This window comes from Myotis lucifugus, unplaced genomic scaffold (assembly GCF_000147115.1).
Source record: "Myotis lucifugus unplaced genomic scaffold, Myoluc2.0 scaffold_8, whole genome shotgun sequence".
Taxonomy (NCBI): Eukaryota; Metazoa; Chordata; class Mammalia; order Chiroptera; family Vespertilionidae; genus Myotis; species Myotis lucifugus.
Genome location: NW_005871056.1, coordinates 599940 through 621635, shown reverse-complemented (window position 1 = coordinate 621635; position 21696 = coordinate 599940). Strand labels below are relative to the sequence as shown.

General features: G+C 36.6%; 1 protein-coding gene across 1 annotated transcript in view; it reads left to right on the top strand.

Moving 5' to 3' along the window:
* Positions 1-21696, top strand: part of KCNH8 (potassium voltage-gated channel subfamily H member 8) — a 275437-nt gene that overhangs the window by 195048 nt on the left and 58693 nt on the right. The window contains 1 exon segment of the mRNA XM_023749297.1: positions 15835-16032. Coding sequence (XP_023605065.1) covers positions 15835-16032 — 198 coding nt within the window.

Sequence of the window (21696 nt, the reverse complement as noted above, 5' to 3'; positions counted from 1 at the left end):
TCAGAGATACATAATAGGAAATACAAGATAATTAAACATTTCATTAAACTAATTAGATATCTGGCCTAAAAATTTTCAATATCTCTTCTCTCCTCATTTGTCATGTGTGAATATGTGGGTGTTTGCTTTGTATTTGGGATTTCTTCAACTAGCCACAAACAGAAGAAATAATTAGGATGTGTTTCATAGTCTTAGACCACATGGAGGTTATTGAGGTCGTTGTTGATAAAATCTCCTTTATACGGACATAAGAGTCACTTTGGTTTTGTTTTTTGCCATTGAGACTAGTCAGAAAAGACAAAGACAAAACCTAATTTTATTTCCTCAGAAACTGAGAGCCCATAACTCCATTCAAGATAAAAATGATTAATGAAGGCCCTCTTTTAAAAAACAGTGGATTTGTATCCAGTATACGTGTCAATGCCCCTGCTCCCTACACCAAAATTAAACAGACTGGCATTGGATACCAGAAAATTCATTCCATGGAAATATTAAAGAGAGAAATAAAAGTTAATGTAGCTTTTGAACTCTATGTCCATTTTCTCTTACGAAGGTATTGGAAATTAACCTTTAGCTTGACAGCTCCCTGGGAACCCATATTTGGTCTCACAGGATACAATATTACATGACAGTTCTAAAGAATGTAAGTTCTAGGTTCAGACTTCAAAGTCTGCCTCCTCTACTTTGCATCTGTCAGTTTATGTGCATTAATAACCTCTCTAAGGTACTAGCTCCTCGTCTGCGAAATAGAGATAGGATTAGGTACTTCATAGGGTTGTTATGTGAATATGAAGGCTCCGTACATGTCAACTGTTACTGATGCCACTGCTCCTGTTGTTTTAGCTGTCATTGTTGTTGTTATTGACATGCAGTAAGCTATTAAAATCTTTACTACAGCAACTGATTTTATTCCCAAGAGTCTGTATTTACAGTATTGAAGCCAGTGCCCAAACTGCCTGCAGTCTTTACTGAAAACCTGCTACTGATGGTCAGGGATTACAGGCTTATTTTTAGCAATCTTTCTAGTTTAAAATGGAATTCTGTCAAGGTTGGCTTTTTTGAATGTGACGCACAAAAGGAGGGCAGTATTTCTAATTTTATCATCTGCCCATAAAATCATGTTTTAGTGCTGGCTAATTCCATTCATTTAAAAAAAAAATGTACCGGCTTAGGTATACAGGTTGCAAAGCTATTCAGTGGCTGAAATGGTATATTTGGGAATAAGCAGTGACTCTTTCTGACCCACTCAGGAGTAACCTATAAAATGATTTCAAAGAGAATCAATTAGCATGTGATTTATATTAGAGTATATCATAAGTGAGGATAATGATTCCTGTCTCCATAATAGTGTTTTATATGTTTCATTAAAAAAAATGTTTGTTTATCCCTAGCCAGTTTTGCTCAGTGGATAGAGCGTCAGCCTGTGGACTCAAGGGTCCCAGGTTCGATTCTGGTCAAAGGCACATGCCCATTGGGGGGTGTACAGGAAGCAGCCAATCAATGATTCTCATCATTGATGTTTCTGTCTCTCTCTTCCTCTCCCTTACTCTCTGAAATCAGTAACAATACATTAAAAACTTTTTGTTCATAACAATGCAAAGAGATTCTCAAAAATCCAAAAAATAATACCATGGTATAACAGGATTCTGAAGAGTTAGGTATTTTTTTAATGAATAACCAAGCATTATTTTGTTGACAACTGAGCATATGTAACTCTGTGATTTCTCTATCAACCACATACCTGGTGAATGGTGTAAGCAAGGCATGTTATGGTAGTCAGAGAGAGAGAGAGAGAGAGAGAGAGAGAGAAACTCATTGCCACTGCCAAATTTTAGAATTTAGTATTCTTTCAAATTAGTAATCAAACACTTTTTATTCTTTAGAGGGGAAGGATTCCATCTTTGAGTGGAATTATTTTAGTAAAATTTCCTATGAGTTAATGATTATATTCAGAAATATTAATCTATTAAAAAATCTTTATTTGACCAAATATTGAATTGGTTTTGATAAGTAGAAGATGTTCTGATCCTACCATTTTGAACCTAAAGACATTTCCATTATATGTTCAGTAATTTTGACATTCTCATTGGAATGATAGTAACATTTCCGAGTTCCCAGCTAGGGGGTGCTTGCTAGAACTTCATTATACTAATTCTAGAGGTCCGGTGCACGACATTCGTGAACTGGGGGGAGGGGAGGGCGGTCCCTCAGCCCGGCCCGTGCCCTTTTGGAGTCCAGGAGCCCTCGGGTAATGTCTGACTGTCCAAAGGGAATGGGCCTAAGCCAGCAGTGGGACATCCTTAGCACTGCCATGGAGGCAGGAGAGGCTCCCGCCACTGCCGCTGACGCAGCCATCAGTCCAGCTTCTGGCTGAGCAGCGCTCCCACTGTGGGAGCGCACTGACCACCAGGGGGCAGCTCCTGCATTGAGCATCTGCCCCCTGGTGGTCAGTGCATGTCATAGTGATGGTTCATTCTGCAGTTTGGTTGATTTGCATATTACCCTTTTATTATATAGAATAATTTTTGAATCAAATACATATATAGCAGGTTAAAAAATTATTTTTCATTACCTTTTCAAATTTCTATTAGAGTTATTTTTATCAAGACAAGTTCTTTTCTACATAAATGTTACACCTAAGATTTAATTCATAAATCTTTTTTTTAATCCCAAATCTGAAAAGATGTGTTCTTTTATAACAACATTTCTACCAAGTCCAATTTTCTCAATTTAAGATTTCAAGATCTAATTTTTCAAGATTTAGTCTGCCATCCTTTTTTGGTCAGCAACAAATTTTACTTTGAGCAATTTGAGGTATTATGATTATTTCTGTGTCCAATTTTTCCCCAGTCAATGTTTCCCATTTTCAGTGTTTCTAATGAATATTTATTTTCTAACAAGTTATTTTGGGAACTAACCAATTTTAACATGACCTGTTTTAAACATTGTCAACTGTATTTATCTCATATTTCTACAAATCATGTTTTATTGATTGGACAACATAATTTAAATATGTGTTTATTTCTGTGAACAAGAAGCAAAGAGCATGAGATAGAACAAAAGATGGTGCCCAGATTGGTGTATGTTGGGGGGGGGTGTCCAAATGGCATTGCAGTTACAATAGTGAGTCAAAATGTCCTCCTTCAAATTTTTAGACACCTCAGTGGAATCACTCAGGAGACATGATTTTGCTAAGTGATAGTGATACCTTTGAGATATTCAGTATATTTCATCTTCTGTCTACATTTATGGATCACTTTATTCTAACTAAATTCCCTCACTGACATGTCCATTTTTAGTTGATATATGATGAAAATTGTCAACTTATCTTCTAAGTTAGAAAGCTAATTTATTTTTGAATAATATAGTTATTTATGAGAAGTGATAGAAGATTATAGAAAAGGTGAAAAGAAGGCAGCATTTTAAGCAATAATCACACCCTAACTACCATGACAGATGTTTTACAGAATTATCTTTTTCAATCCTCTCAACAAAAAGAGAGGTATTTTTAATTTCACTGCTTAGTTGAAAAAGTTGGAACTTAGAGGGCTAGCCTACCTGAAGTCAAAAGGTTAGTGATGTGGCTGCAGTTCAAGACATTCTGCAAACCCAAAGCCTGTTTTACATACATGGCAAGAGCATCTAGTCAGAAAGATATGCTTTATCACTTAACAAATATGTATTGAGTGTGTATTAGGTGCTATACCCTGAGCTAGGCTTGGGAATAAAGTATATAAAGAGACCATATCCCTACTCTTACGAAGCAGCCCATCTAGTGGGAGCTACAGGCAAATAATTAAATGAGATTAAAGTGGGGGATAAAGGAGCAGAGGGCTAAGGGATTGATCAATGAAAATGAAAAATTGAGCACATATATACTGAAAAGTGACAGGGGCTAAAAATACTCTCTAAATAACTGCAGGTGAGAGAATTTTGCAATATCCTGAAAGATCCTTAAAAATATTTATGTAGTGCATCATTACGTTGATGATTTATAATGATTAAAAAGTATTATGTTAACAACTGTATTTATAAATATTGGAAATGCTGTCATTTTATGGAGGAAGAGAGTAGAAATAGGTCAAAAGGGCAGAGAACCAGGAAAGGCAGATTGGGCTCAACACCAGACTTAGAGAGAGAGAGCCAGACCCGAGACAACAGATAAATCATGTGCTCCTGGATCCTCAGCAGTTGGAACTGGGTCCTCCACCAAGACCTGGGCTTCCCAGGGCCCTACGTGCTGAGTTTTCTCCTAAGAGGCCCTACCACTGCCTGGTCATGCTACTCCTGTTTCCATCCATGTTTGCCCAAGATGTTGGTGTTCATGGATTTCCCTGTTCCTATTATTGTGTGCCTCTTGACACCTCTGGTATGCACCCAAAGTTGCTCAGCTTTCTCCCTGAATGACACCTACCACAGCTGCCCCATGGAATTTGAAACATGTTTTCTACAAACTGGACTAAAGGGTTTTCAGAGGATACCATCTGATAGAAGCCTAAACACATTTTCTTCCCAAATTTTTAGGGCAAGGCTTGTGTAAATAAACTATATACTATACATTGATTGCACTGTGAGTTAAACCAGCTTTTGTGTACCTGGCTGGAGACTAAACCATTTTTGCCCTATTTCCATTGGTTCAAATCCATGAAAAGGGCATTATGGTTGCCAAGTAATGGATTTGTCAGCCGAGAGTTGGTGTCTATCGGTGAAATTAAAAACCAAATGTCAGTTAATGGAATGGTTAAAGCATGGTTCGAAGTGCTTTAGTTTGTCATATTTTTAAGGTCTAAGAAATTACATAGGAAAGTGGGTTCTTGTAAGAAAAACAAAAGCTATGGAGTCTCTAATTTCTTCACAACATAAGTCTGACCTATATAAAGTCTTCTGCAAAGTTCACAAGAGGGTAACCAAAGAGTTCTATTCTTGGAAAATGAAGTGTTGGGAAGTTTGTGAGAGTTCAGTCTGTGGTTCCAAAAAGCTCTTATATTACCCAACCCTTTGCATGCACAGACCATTAACACATCAATTCCCTCCAAATACCTTTGCAATCATAACTAGAACTTCTATGAGGGGTTGTGGGGTGGTAATGAAGAACATCAAAAAAGCTTTCGTGCTCAAAATAAAAATAACAGCAGGTCTCCAGACAATGTGTCCTAGATGATGGCTGTGAGCAGAAGACAATGTGGGAAATTTCCACTTGCAGGTGGAGGGAAGAGTAATTACAGAGAAAAATCCACTGGGAAGCCATTTCTATGAAAGAGATGAAGTCAATAAGGAGTGCACTGATCAACAAGAAGGATGAGGAGGTGGCACAGCATACTAAAAACTGGAAAGATTTAACAACTCACACAAACCCAGATTCAAAAGCTGGCCCTTCTCCTTAACAAATGTCTGCTCTTAGTCCTGTTTTGCTTTAATCTAAGCACTAATATTTTAATATCAACATTTCATATTATAACATTTAGCTCTTCGAGTTATAAGAAATTAAACTATACAATATAGGATTAAATTAAATTATATATAAAGTATTCAGTACATTGGGTGGATCAATGTATGGTCTCTAACCACAAATGTACAAATAAGAATATTATAACATACTATTTTAGCATAATGAGTCAAGTAATTGCAAAGCAAATTGATGACAGAAACTCTTCTGAGCTTATGCCCTACCCTTTTCATGTCTTCAATACCTCATAATGGAAAGTGGAATTTGTAAGCAGGAATGATATAGGATCCTTTAATTCCAAGAATGATACGATTGTGTATTACAGAGATATCCCCTTTGTGGGTTTTTTCCCCACTGACCCCTCCATCCTGCACCCACCCCTCCCAGGCCTTCACCACACAACTGCCTGTGCCCATGGGTTATGCATATATGCATATTTGCATATAAATTCTTTGGTTAATCTCTTCCCGCCCACCCCACCTTCCCTCTGACACTTTTCTCTTGTGCATTCTTCCTGTGTTTCTTGTTTCTCTATTTGTTATCTCTCTACACTCTACCTACTTCTCATTTTTAAAATTTAGGTCTCTCTGGCAAAGCCCATTGCCCTGTATTTTCTTCAAGTCCAATCACCCAGCCAACTGCTGGCTAAAAACTCATTTGAATGTTCATGCAAACTCCCACTACTTATTGTATTTCACACCCCATCAAACCATCAAACAAAGTTAGTTATATGTTTTCAAATGCATTGCTAGACATAAGAGTCCTACTCAACTCTTCTAAAGGAAAATAAAAGCTGACACCTCAACGCTGGTGTTTCATTTTGAGACGTGGGCATTTCCTAGACAGTTGAAGAAAATGCCTTTACAACAGTATCAATACCAAGTAAATTTCAGAGAACTCTTTAATAGAGTATTTGACTGCAACATTCCAGCATATTCTGTGGTCTACTTTATTTTAGAGTTACCTTTATAATTGAGATGTTAGAAAATGTAGCTCCTCTAACATATTTGGAAGAAATGTAATTAGAACTTTAAAGTTCTGCAAACCAGAGAAACTTGAGATTTCCTTTTGAATGGCTGTCAAAGGCCCGTGCTCACTTAAATGGCCTCCAGGCAACTATTAAGGCAGCTGAGAAATGGACTGCAAATCTGGGACCTGTCTATCCAATTTTCTTACCTAGGTTTGCACCAACTTCCAATCTTTGAAAGAAAAGAGGACAGAAAAGAACTTGGGTGCAGCTCATGAAAATAAACTTTAGCATACCAAAAAAATAATTTGGCTGGGATCAATTATTTTTATTCCATGTTATCTTCCTGAAACAGGTTTTTCTCCTGATGTAGATATAAGAGATGAATGTTTGGGATTAGAATTTTCTTACTCAATGACATGGTGTCTTTGTAAATGGTACTCTGAGCTCATGCATGAATGTATGTCCCACAAACTCATTATGCCATTAGAGACACCAGAGCACTTATTCAGGAAAAATTGCCCATGTTGAGATACAGATCTGAAAGCACTGTGCATGGTATGAGCATTTTATATAGGAAGGTTAAGTGCAAATAGTTTATGTTCTTTTAACGTAACCATGAGCATAATCTTTGTTAGAATTTTCTCTTTTTTTAGCTAAGATTTGAGAGGCATTTGGAAGTTCCCTCATTGGCTGGAAACGGCCTGTTCTGCCTTTTCTTGGGATCAATTAGAGAATCTACAGTAGCTGCTCAACTGTGTTTTTTGGGTCATTTCACATTTCTCGTTCTTTCTAGTGTATTTTTGTTAAGGGTTTTTTTGGTATGTATGGTGATGGCCTATTTTGGCAGTTTGCAATAGTGTATAATCTTTCAATTAATCATTGCTTAAGTGAAATGTCATATTTTAGTAATCAATATTCAGGAAGTTTCTATAATATAAACTTCAAATTTAAGTAGACTTTGAAGAACTGGCAAACTCTGGACTGGTTTTTGCACAAGTGGCACTTTTTTTTCTTGACGGTACTACTAGCACATAATATTTCTTGCTCTGAAAAAATTGGTCAGCATTGGAAATAGAGCAGAAGTGATATACGCGTCCAAATGTGAAAACCTTCCATACGTATCCCATCAATATTTGCTGATGGGTCATCACTCAAATAATTAAAAACAAATAAAAGATGAATTCATAGAATCATGGATTATTACACAAACATTTTGCTTTAAAAAACCAACCATTTGTGAAGAAACATTACAGAATCTTATTTCCTAAAATAAGATCAGAAAAAGAACTGAGAGGTTGCTTAGTCCAATCATGTTCATTCAAGTCATGCTCAAGTTTGAAAAGTGGAAGACCAAAATGACTACTTGATGCATAAAGGCTCTACATCTACTTAATGTTAGGACCCCTATTTCCTACTCAAAAGTAGAAAATACCTACTTTTTTAATTATTAGGGGGTGACCAGGCTGGCCTGATTTGAATAATTTTTTACCTCGAAAGTAGGTTATACCATTTCAGAAATGTAAGATACCTCTTAATTTAAGAGAATCAAAGTGTGAGATTAGCGGGAACTTTAAGTAATGAAGTTTCTGTCCAAAATGATACCTCCTTCTTAGTGGAATCAACAAATCAATATCAAATACCACTACAGCCTGTGCCCTTCAGCTCTTATCCTTGATCCTATAAATGGGGACAAGGGTTGGAGGTTGAGAGTAAGTTTTGGAATCTAAGTCTCCAAACTTCTCCTTAATTCTATTTCTTAAATTAAAATATAGATAGTTCATAGTTTAGTTAGTAGTAATGTACCAATGTTTATTTCATAGTTTTGACAGATGTTAAGATATTAACATTAGTGGTAACTGAGTGAAAGATATACAGGGATTCTCTGTATCTTTGGAATTTTTGCATGAATCTAAAATTACCTCAAAATAAAGTTTATTTAAACAAAAAGCAAAGCAAAACAATGAGTGGCAGGCACTAGGTGAACCTTAAAAAGTGGAGATAATATATTGCTTAAATGTTATAAAGTGTAGATATTTTAAGAGACAATAGAGACGAAATCTCAAGATCTTTACTATTTTGCTCAGAGTTACAACTCTTTTTGAGTAATAGTAACAGTAAATACAATACCTCAGAAATGCTTTGGGTCTTCATTGCCACACCATCACAACCCCCTGCCATACAAACACATGAACACGTGCACACACTCACACTTCTGACACTTAACTTGAAATCTTTCAATCACTTTAGCAGCTGAGCAGTCCACACTTCAGCCCCTTGGTACAAAGGCTGAAGAGACCTGAGAAGTTCTCAAGTTGTGCCCCCCGCACAGCAATCATTGTCTCCCACTGCCCGGCCAGCCACCCCCTGCCTTATTACTCACCAGAATCACACTGCTTTCTCATGCCTCACCTTAATGAAGTCCAAGAGGATTAAGTAGTTCTTCAGAATTATGGAGGGAGAGGAAGCAAATATTAACCATAGTATTTTCTATGCTTTTAGAATTTACATTAGAAACCTCTTAATCATTGTTGAAATAATATTCACATTCTAAATAATGTTATCCTGAATCTACAGTGTGGATTATGTTTGGGTAGTTCTTCTGTTTTCTCTCATACAATCTGTGCTTTGGGGACACATTTCCCCACTCTAAGCAAAAGTGCGCACTGGAAAAGCAAACTTCTTTAATAATGGTTACAACAAGCACAATTAAAAATGATAATTTTAAATGATTACCTCTTTATAAGCAGTGTAGTACAATAGAAAGATCATGAATGTTTAAGTTAGAGAGTTATGGATTTTCCTCTGAGTTCTAATAGCTTCTAAAAGAAGAGAGAAAATTGCTCAACCTCTCTGTGAGACTCCATCAGTTAAAACAAAACAAAACAAAATAAAAAATCCCAGAGTTATTGTGAGAGGTGGATGAAAATAATGTTATATGAAAGCCTAGCAAAATAGTTGGCGTTTGGTAAGTGTTGGCTGCTGTTGCGAATGTTGGTACTCCACCATGTCCTCTCAATCAGTACGATTCTCAGCCTTAAGATCTGTGTCTATGCCTGAGGCATTCTCCCACGCTGTGGAGGGCTCCTCTGCTAGCTGGAATGGCACTGGTGGGAAATCAATACTTCCTAGGAGCAGTAGTCAATCACTGATACATGTATTCCTCTGCTCCAAAAGGGTGTGTGTTCTCAACTGGTCCCAGAGGTTCCCAATGGGATAAAGTTCCAATTGCCTCGACTGGGAACTTGACTAACATTCCCTATGTCCTGGCCCCACTCTCTCCTAAAGATATTTTACTTAAATGAATTACTTATACTTAAAGCCTTGTCTCAGCGTCTGCTTCTGGGGAGCCTTAGCTAAGACTGCATCTTTCTTCACCAAGTATGTATACCATAATAATAAATGGCACCTCGTTTGCAAAGGCATTTAGTTAGACCGCAACACCAGTGACCTGGGGGTCTGTTAGCTTAGCACGTGAAGCACTATGATATAGTGGTCAAGAACTTGGCTCTAACAGCACACAGATCGGGATTAAAATCCTGACACTGCTACTGTGAACAAGTCATTCAATCTCTCGGAGCCTTAGTTTTCTCATCTTTAAAACGGGGATGCTAATTTCTAAATTGTTGTACTGGCTAATGAAATAATGAATTAAAATATGGATGATAATTGTACCTATTCCATAGGGTTAGTGCACATAAATGAGATGGAAGATATGTCATCCTAACAGAGAGTCCGGAACACAGGAAGAACTCAGTAAAATGTTACCTGTATGCCAACCTAAAAATGAGAAAACCCTAAATTGGGCTCCGTCCTTGCTTCTAGTTAAACCCTATTACAACTTGGTTCATTCAGACCAAATTAAGTAAAACACTATTTTGAGTTATAGGTGTGATTATGCATGTGCTAATGCTTTCTTTTTTTCTGTTCATACAATCACAACTTTATATGCACATATGCTGGGGTTGGACCCCAACATACATCTGATTTAAGAAGCTTATATTTTACCGGATGGTTTTTCATATTACTGAAGTATCTTATATGACCAAAGAGATTCAACCATAGGCTTTCCCTAAATAAACTGCTATTTCTTTCATTAAGCCTAAAATATCTGTTAGTTTGCCGGCTGCTAATAGAAACTAAATTTTTCAGGGACATATCTGTTGTATAAAGCAGATCATGCCTGTTGAAACTGCATACACACATATGCACAGTAAAAGTAAGCATATTATTGTAGGAAACCTAACGAGTAAACTAAGAGACTCCCATTTAGAGTTAAAAGTAGGTAATTAAGCAAAATACTGAGCCCAGGATAAGTATGCAATGGATTGAATTATCATGTCAAATTACAGGCTCTTCTGGGTATGATCATTAAGAATCATTGTATCTTTGAAGTTGATATTTATTTCACAAATCTTCTCTATTTTATTCACTTAATCTATGTTAGTAATGAAGGGATTATTTTATACCTTTTTTTTTTCAGATGGCAGTGTATTCAGTATATTTAGATTCTACTTTATGTTGGGTGTGCTTTTTCCTTCAAAATTTTCTGTAGGAAAAAATTTTTGAGCAGGAGCAGACAGAGGGATATTCTAGGACATCCCTTCATTTAGAGACGAGTTTCTCCAGCATAAAAAAAAAAGAGCGACTTCCAAATTGGTTAAATTGCTTCTTTCGTACAGTACAGTGACATGTTGTCTTGTGACAGTGGAACATGTGTTCTCATTTCAGACGAGCTGTTCTGTGAAAAAGTTTTATTTAGCCCACAGGGCCATTCCCCGGATTTGTGGGTGTTAACTCCTTTCCATGTTACCAGATTTTTTTAGCAGCATTATTGCTCTGCTCCATCAGTTATAACACAGTTTAGTAGCAACCATTCTTAAAAAACAAGATGCTTCTAAAAATAGAACAGTTGACTAGAAAGAAAAGAGATATCAACAAAAGTTGGTCTGCTGTTTGCCTATGTTTTGCTCCCTGAATCACTTCTGAGACAGTTTCACAGATATGTAAGTGAACAGGGATGGAGGGAGAATATTGTCTGTGTGTCCTAACACGAGCTCTTATCCTATTTTATTAATGAGATCAAATTATATAAAAACTGATTTGATTCAAAAAATTCTTAAATGTGTCACTTTTGTTCCAATTGAGGAGTTTAACCAAATGTACTGGTTCGGTTTGTTTGCTTTTATTATTTAAATGAGAAAAGTTTGGGTTCCAAAAGTAAGAACATTTTAAATCAGCTCAAGATCAATAGATGGTTCCAGTTGGTAATTCGTGGTCTAATTGTATAGCTGATTCAGCTGAGAGGAAGCAGTGGCTTTATCATGGGGTTTTGTTTCTCTCTATGCATCAACTAAAACAAAAATTAGGTCATGCAATATTTACTCTCTGGGCAAAATAACATTTTTCAGCTGCTCAGACTTCCCACTAATTAGCAGGAATGACCAATATGGGACAAAGGGACAGCTCCTCTAATCACTTCTTTGTCTAGCAGAAATGTAACATCCTTTTCGAGCACAACTCAAAAGATACATGAGAAACAGCCAATGCATAGCCATTCGGCATCCCACAGTTATCTATACTTGACAATGCTTAGGTCAAATGCATATAAGAGCACTGCTCTGCAGAAATCTCCATCCTGAGTATAACGATATATTCAGATGTCATCTCTGCTTCTTGATTTTACCTGTGTCTCGACTTTCTTCCTACAGTGTGTGTGTGTGTGTGTGTGTGTGTGTGTGTGTGTGTGTATATATATAGTTGATTTGCTTTTGTGATCTCTCTTTAATCTTGAATGTTACCTTTATTTCTAAATCTTTTTCCATAAAAGATTAAACTAAGTTACCAAATCACACTTTATCACTTCCTCCATCCCCTCACTTAAAATTCTAGAGCAGAGCTTTCTACTCTGGGTCTTTGGACCAGACATTTATGAAAGGAATGCAAAAGGCCTTGAAATGTACACAGAATCATGCATGTGTTCTCACATGTACTTTGTTCTAAGAAAAAGACCAGGTTTTCTTCAGATTCAATGGGTGTAAAACTTTCCAAATTTCAAGAACTGCCGTCACCTGGATTTTCTCCCTCTCATTTCTATTAGTTAGAAATGCTAACTTGTATCACATGCCAACCCTAGATTCTACCAAATAGAATACATTTAGTCAGCACCTTCTTTTTCCATTCTAATTCACTGCTGGTCTCATATTTTCTCTTGCCTTTCTGAAATTTGTGCTTTCTCTGTTCTAATTTAAGTAACAGAAGAAAGGGGAAGAAAAGAGATATCATGCGCTAAACCTCTGCCAGTAACAGTGGTTGGCATCTTCCTCATGTGGCATCTCATTTACCAGTAATCCCACTGCAACCCTGCAGGTTAAATAGTAACTCGGTACAAATGAGAAAAAAATGAAACTAAAAAAGTTAGTCATTCCTACATCCTATAAATGGAAGTGTCCAGATGTAAATCTGTGTTCGAATCTAAACATTTTCGCAAAACATTTACAGACAACATAAATAGTCACAGGTTACTAATGGCATTATCTTTTATAATGCATAACTTAACATTTTATAATTTTTCTCTATCATCCAAAAATAGTCATTATACTTTATGAATAAATCTAGTACAAGTTTACAAATCCATGTGTGTTGCTACATTGCATCAACATTGTCCTATTACACCATCACAGAGGGAAGAACCATTTATCCATTCATTGATTCATTCGCTTTTTAAAAAAACATTTCTTAAATTCTACTATTGTCAGGTGCTTTACTGAATACTGGAATAGTGGTTCTAAATTCTATCTTCATGTTAGAGTGTATTGGGGAACTTAAAAAACAAAACAAAAAAAACCTGAGGTTAGCACTGGGAATTTTTATTCAATGAATAGAGGTGGCACTTGAGCAGTGGATTTTTTAAAAGCTTTTCTAGCTGCAGCTGATGCTGAGAACCATTGTTCTAGAGCAGTGGTTTTCAAAGTGTGATCCCCTAAATCTGCAAAATCAACATCATGTGGGAAATTCTCAGCCTGTCTCCCTAGCCTCCACATGTAGTGGGCCAGAAACTCCAGGGATGGGACCGGGCTAGCTAGCTCTGTTCAACAAGCCCGTTAAATGTTTCTAAGGCAAGATCAAGGCTGAGAAACACTTCTCTGGGGACGCAGGATGAATAGGGCACAGTACTTGCTACTAAGCATTTCTCCTTGGTCTCAAAGAATTCCTAGTGTTTCAATTTTGCATTTTAATTACCTAGTTCCATAATTTCTACCTTTAGTTGATAATGACAACATTATTACTACTTAGTACGTGTACTGACTTTTCATCTCTTCTTGGGAAGCCATAAATGAAGGGTGTATAAGAAAGTAGTAGTCAGTGAGTAGCACCCCTTAACAAAAGTCTTATGAACCTATAGGTTGAGCTGAATTGTCACAGTGTTTTGAAGAGTTGAGAGTACTTGAAAATACAAAATCTTAAAAGGCAAAATATTTCTAATAAGGGATTATAAAGTGATCTTTGTGTTGTGTTTCCATTCTATTATTAATATTATACTTACTATTTCCCATCTTTATTAATATAGCTTTTTACAGATTTATGACACTATAATTTACATGTAAGAAATCACATATTTCAATCATTCAATTTGACAAGTTTTGACACATACACCCCAGTTGTAGGAAGGGGCATCCAATACTATTATAGGTTCCTCTTATTTGTGCAGTTTTCCCTCTCTACCCCCAAATAGTAGAATGAAATTGAAGAAAAGGCTTCCTTAGGAAAGTAACATGAGCTAAGACTTGTAAGACAACTAGATATCAGCCCAAACAAAGATAAAAATAAACAAATGGGACTACATCAAACTAAAAAATTTTTTTCACAGCAAAGGAAACCATCAACAAAATGAAAAGACAACCCACAAAATGGAAAAACATATTCGCCAATGCTACATCTGATAAGGGGATTAATATCCAAATTTATAAAGAACTTATACAACTCAACACCAAAAAAAACCCAAACAATCCAATTTAAAAATGGGCAAAGGACCTGAATAGTCACTTCTCCAAGAAGGACATACAGATGGCCAACAGACATAAGAAAAGGTGCTCAATGTCACTAATCATCAGAGAAATGCAAATTAAAAACCACCTCACACCTGTCAGAACGGCTATCACCAATAAATCAACAAACAATAAATATTGGATAAAAGAGAACCCTTGTGTGTTGGTGGGAATGCAGATGGGTGCAGCCACTGTGAAAGCAGTATGGAGTTATCTCAAAAATTAAAACTGAAACTGCCTTATGACCCAACAATTTCACTTCTGGGAATATATCTGAAGCAGCTCAAACACTGATTGAAAAGAATATATGCACCCCTATATTCATTGAAACGCTATTTACAATAGCCAAGATTTGGAAGCAGCCCAAGTGCCCATCAGTAGATAAGTGGATAAAAAAGCTGTGGTACATGTACACAATGGAATGCTACTCAGCCATGAAAAAGAAGAAAATCTTACCTTTTGCAGCAGCATGGATGGACCTAGAAATCATTATGCTAAGTGAAATAAGCCAGTCAAAGAAAGACAAATATCATATGATCTCATTTACATGTGGAATCTAATCAACAAAATAACTGAAACAAAATAGAAACATAGAACAGATTGATGGCTTCCAGAGGGGAGGGTGGTTGGAGGGCTGGGTGAAAAAATGGTGAAGGGATTAAGTAAAAAATCATATATATATGACACATAGACAGGGACAAAAGTATGGTGATAGCCAGAGGGAAAGGGGATGGGGTAGGTGAAAGTGAGCAAAGGGGGAATAAATGGGAACAAAAAGAGACTTAACTTTGGGTGTTGAGCACACGATGCAATATGCAGACAATATATTATTGAGTTGTACATGTGAAACTTATATGGTTTTATTAACCAATGTCACACCAATAAATTTAATAAAATTTTGAAAAAACATATACTTGATCTTTTTGTTTCTTAAAATTCCAATTGAGAAATGAGCTTTACCACTAATATACAACAGTTACTGAGAGTAGCAATGCTATTTGCAATCTCCACAGATAGTTTCTTGCATTAAAGTCACCTGTTTAGCTTTGACCATGGATCCACTCTTGAATGCGTATTTCTCTGCTTTGTTTATTATAAACTAGAAGCCCAGTGCGTGAAATTGCGCAGCCCCGCCCACCTGCACCGGTCTTTGGTCATTACAGCGTTAGGGCCACTGGGTTTTTATAATATAGATAACAGTTGCATAAGGTCATGTTTTTGCTGTTATAGCAATGAAATCTAATTCCTTACCTTTAACTTCCTTCTCCTAAGCAAATTTGTGCATCCCTTAAATGTTCATTATCATTAGACCATGTATTAATACTGAGACTTTACCTTTTGGGTTTCAGTTCTCATTCTTTCTTCTATTGCAGGTTGGCTCCATGAGTTGGGAAAGAGACTGGAGTCTCCGTACTATGGCAACAATACCTTGGGGGGCCCGTCGATCCGAAGTGCCTATATTGCAGCCCTGTACTTCACTCTCAGCAGCCTCACCAGCGTTGGGTTTGGGAACGTCTCTGCTAATACTGACGCGGAAAAGATCTTCTCCATCTGCACCATGCTGATTGGTGGTAAGGGAAACTCTTCTTTTAGGCCAAGAGAATCAATGAGTGTCCGCCAAACTGTTGTCTGTCCTAAAACACAAAGAAAGATATTGGTTTACATCAGAAGAGTCTAAAAGCACTATTTAAGATATCAGTGACAAACATTGTAATACACATAGAGATTAGCAATGAAAGTCTGTGATGTCAAAGAGTTCCATTTTCTGGGCAGATGAAGAAGAAACCACATACCCGATGGTTGATTTCCAAAGGGCAGGCATTTTGTTTTCTCTCCATGCTATTTATCCCTAGTATTTGTGAATGACATGAGTTTAAATTGCAGGAAACTCCATTTTATAGTCCCAAACAGATCCATCTTATCAAACTTTATTAAGACTAATTGAGTAAGTTAAGGATGTTTGATAGATCACTTAACTAAAAATAAAAACAACATGAAAAACACCAATACGATCATAATAAATAGTTAACATTTATTGTTTTTATGCTCCATTCTCTGTGCTAAATGCTTCAACCACCATACGCTAAGTAGTTATTAAGGCAAACCTAAGGGTTGAGCACTATTATTATTATTCCATTTATGAAATAGACAGTAGGTACAACAGAATGTACCTTCTGTACTCTGCTTCATATGCTGGGATTTGGACTCTGCAAACCTCATTCTTCTTTGCCAGCCAATTTTAGTTACTTTTGCCAATAGGGGGGCGCCAGAGGGAGACTGAAAAGCAGGAGGAAGGGAGAAGGGGCCTCGGGATTCTGATGTGTATGATGAACCTTCAATTGGTGGCAGGCCATCTCAATTGGCAGCGAATGTTTCCAGCCTCCAGCCTTTTCAGATAGCCCCCGTGTCATTGGACCTTCTCAGAGACCCTTGCATCTGTTGGGTGCCCCCACATCCAAAGTCAGAGCCCTGGTTCCTTGTGGCTCCTCACAGCTCTTCCTCTGGGCTTCTATTTTCCAATAACCCCACTTGTTCCCTTTGTTTACCCAGCTCCAAGGGCAGAATCCCCTTCCTGAGGTTATAGTTATGTTTCCTCTCCATTCTATTTGCTCATTCAGCCTTCCAACACCAGGGAAAACAACCTCTCTACAGTAAATTCCCTCCGTTGAAATATTCAGTATCATTCTCTTTTCTGAACCTCCTAACTGATACAGGATTGATACTCTTATTATCCACAATTTTTCAGATGACAAACCCAAAGCTTGGAGAAATAAACTTTCCCAATGCTTTTCAACCAGTAACAAAGGCAAGGTGTGTGAACCCAGAAGAATGCTGATCTGTGTCTTTAAATACATACATGGAAAATAACTGAATTATAAGACTGCTGTCACAGAGCAGTAGGAGATGTGGATGTCTATCTAGATCAGCGGTTCTCAACCTGTGGGTCGCGACCCCTTTGGTGGTCGAACGACCCTTTCACAGGGGTCACCTAAGACCATCGGAAAACACATATATAATTACATATTGTTTTTGTGATTAATCACTATGCTTTAATTATGTTCAATTTGTAACAATGAAATTGGGGGTCACCACAACATGAGGAACTGTATTAAAGGGTTACGGCATTAGGAAGATTGAGAAACACTGATCTAGATGAAGCAAGCATTCCTCTTAGACCAGTGTTCTAGTACTGTTTATTGTCCCACAGTATTCCCCCCAAAGCCTGTTAATTTATGTTCTCTTGCTGGCTTTAATCCCAGGTATCACTTTGAGTTTCGAACCTTATAATCAAGGATGGCTCCTACCAGCTTCCTTGCTTTAAGCAGAGTGATCCAGCTTATGGTGAAATAAAAAAATGCATAAAGCAGACCCTCCCCTCAAGGAGCTTATGATCCAGTTTGGAAAGAGAGAGGCTGAAATATGTAAAAAGAGTTTTTGTTTTTTCAAATATATTTTTATTTATTTCCAAGAGGAAGAGAGAGTGAGAGAGAGAGAGAAACATCAGTGATGAGAAAGAATTATTAAATGGCTGCCTCCTGAATGCCCCACACTGGGGATCGAGCCCGCAACCCAGGCATGTGCCCTGACCAGGAATCAAACCGTGACATCCTGGTTCATAGGTTGATGCTCAACCACTGAGCCACGCCAACTGGGCTGTGGAAAGAATTTTAAGGCTACCAGGCAGTGAATGCTAAGTGCCAAATCACTTAGGAAGTTCAGAAGCAGTGAGAAACGAGGGCCAGGGATCAGAAGAATTTCTTGGAAAGGCAGTGCTTATGGCAGAGTTGCTGAAGTAGCATTTTGGGACCTCAGTGATTGTAACAGGCTCTTGGCTGATGTGTGGTAGTAATAGCCTGGGGAGCAGAGAACAGGAATTCTCATTTTCTGAAGCGCTACCCTGTGCCAGACCCACTGGCGGCTGTTTAATACCCAGTATTATGACATACATAATTGCCATTCTTCTTCATGGCCCATCTTTCAGCCTAGCGAAATGACAAGCATTTTTCAAATAAACACAGTCCATATTTATTTAATATTTGCCCATGTTTCTTCTACTCCTGGTGGAAATTTTGGGAAATGCTCAAATGCTTAAGGCTTAACCTACTAATTTGACATTCAAAGAATCTGTTAAATAATTAAAGTTATTCTCTATTGATCCTCCTACTATATTGTGAGTGACTTTGAGTCATAAATTGTTAAGGGATAAAGTATTCCTGCTGTTCACTGAAAATAGGCACTATGCTGGCCACAAGGCCTAAAGACATGGGGAATAATTGGATAACCTCACTTTGTCACTTGTTAAATGCTTATTGAACAAATTATCCAAGTGCAAAACCAGTGCTCACTTCTAAGTGGCATAACTAATAGTTATAAAATAAAATTTTTAAAGATTAAAAAAATCAAAGTAGGAATAAATGTTTAAAATGTGCAATACTACCTACATAGAAAACTACAAAACATTTGTGAGAAAATTTACAAATGGTTTAAAATAATGGAAAGATATGCAATGGTGATGGTTTTTAAGACTCAATATTAAAAATATACCAGTTGTATGCAATTAGTCTAAATCAGTGGTTCTCAACCTACCTAATGCCATGACCCTTTAATACAGTTCCTCATGTTATGGTGATCCCCAATTTCTTTGTTACAAATTGAACATAACTAAAGCATAGTGATTAATCACAAAAACAATATGTAATTATATATGTGCTTTCTGATGGTCTTCGGCGACCCTTGTGAAAGGGTCGTTCGACGCCCAAAGGGGTCGCCACCAACAGGTTGAGAACCACTGGTCTAAATATTCACTGCAATCCCAATAAAAATCCCAGGAAATGTGTGTTTGTATATGTGTGTGTGTGTGTTTGAACAGTGACAAGCTGTTCCTAAAAATCAGTAGAAATGCAGAGCTAAAATTAGTCAACGCAATCATAAAGAAGAACAAACTTGGAGATCTGTGCTACAGATATCAAGATCTATTAGAAAGTCACAGTAATAAGTAAAGTATGGCGTTGGCTCAGGAATCGACAAATAGGCCAGTGGAATACAAGATAGTCCAGAAACAGGCCCACACTTTATTTATAGCACAGGTGACACTGCAATGGAAAGGGGAAATGATGATACTCTCAATAAATGTTACTGGGTCAAATTTACATGAAACTCTAAAAGCTGTACTTTAAAATTAAGCCTACATAAGTTTTTATCTAAATGTGAATGAGAAAACAATACGGTTTCTAAAAGGTAACTTAAGAGAATATTTTTATGACTTTGGATTGACAAAGATTTCTTAAACATGATACAAAAAGTCCTAATCATAAAAGAAAGATTGCTAACTTGAAGTTCTGTTTATCAAACACATTATTAAGAGTGTGAAGAGGCAAACCACTGGATGGAAGATATTTGCAAACATCTGACAGGACTCTTATGTCTTATCTAGCATATTAGAGAACTTTTACAAGTCAACAAAAAAAAAGCAGGCAACCCAAAAATGCATAAAAATTTTAAAATAGAACTCTACTTGTGTAGCTATCTAGAAGAGGGTTTATAAAATTTATTAATTGAAATTACAGAAATATCTAAAGAGAAACTGGGATGGCAGAGAATATTCATCACCTCTTTGGAGGTCTTTGATGGCAGCAAAATATTAACCTATTAAGGAGATTTTTGTTTTTGTTCTATAAAATGACATCTAGGATTTTGTTTGTTCTACTCTGAAACATTACCAAGGGTCAATCTGAATCAAACTGAAGTGAACAAAACTAATTTGCAAAAATTCAAGAGGAGCTCACATACTTTAAGAGAATTTTGAAAGGAAAAAAAATTCTAATGAGTATTTTTTAATATATCCACACTGGAAAAGAATCGAATGTTTGCTAAAACAACTGAAATGGAATTACAAAATAATTGTGAACCCACTCAATATTTCCCTATTCTTAAATTGAAGCAGTTGATGAATTTCCTGGAGAGAAATAAAAACACACTGTTCAAAAATGAATCAAAAATTTAAAATTAGAAAAATTATACATATTTATTATAGAAAAAAATTTTAATTGAGCAAAGAGGGAAAAAAAATACTTATAATCTGTGATCAGAACATCGGTAAGATTTTGGTATGTACTTTCCTAGCTTAAAAAAAATTCACACACAGATAAGCATTATGTCCATTCCCATTTATATATTTAACATATAACTTTCAATTAAAGTTTTCTGAGGGCAAAAAAATATATAATTCCATATCCAAATAGATAGGAACCATATAAAAAGGTGCTCTATACATTCATGAGGGACATGCAAATTAAGATCAAGATTAGATACATTGACATTCACCATAATGGTAACTTACAAACACTAAGTGACTGAGAGGATATGGAACATCTTAACTTCTATACTGTTAATGGGTATGAAAGTTTTGTCAGTATCTACCATAGCTGAACATACCTGTTTTCTGTGATTCAACAATTCCACTTCTGAGTGTATATCCAACAGAAATGCCTATACGTATATATATAAAGACATATATGTAGATACCTATAGAACAGCAGTTCTCAACCTGTGGGTTGCGACCCCTTTGGCGATCAAACGACCCTTTCACGGGGGTCACCTAAGACCATCCTGCATATCAGATATTTACATTACAATTCATAACAGTAGCAACATTACAGTTATGAAGTAGCAACGAAAATAATTTTATGGTTGGGTCACAACATGAGGAACTGTATTTAAAGGGCCAGAAGGTTAAGAACCACTGCTATAGAAGCATTATTTATTATAAGACTATCAAACTGAAAATGCCCATTCTTAGGGGAATAAATAAGTAAATTGTGAAATAATTATTCAATAGAGTACTATAGAGCAGCAATTTTCAACTTTTTTCATCTCATGGCACACATAAACTACTAAAATTCTGCAGCACACCAAAAAATATACTATTTGCCAATCTGACACACACAAGTAAAACAGATATAATTTTGATTCATTCACACTAGACAGCTATTATTGTGTTGGCTGTCATTTTTTAATTTGACAACCTAAGGAAAAAGAGGTCAGTCCCCTGAATAAATAGTCAGGGATTGGATGTTTTAAAAATTCTTGCAGCACACTGGTTGAAAATCTCTGCTATACAGAAATGAGAATGAATGAACTATTACATCTGCAACCACATAGACGAATCTTAGAAATTCAATGCTGACCAGAGAAGCCAAAAACAAAAATGTACATATTGTGTGATTTTTTTTTTA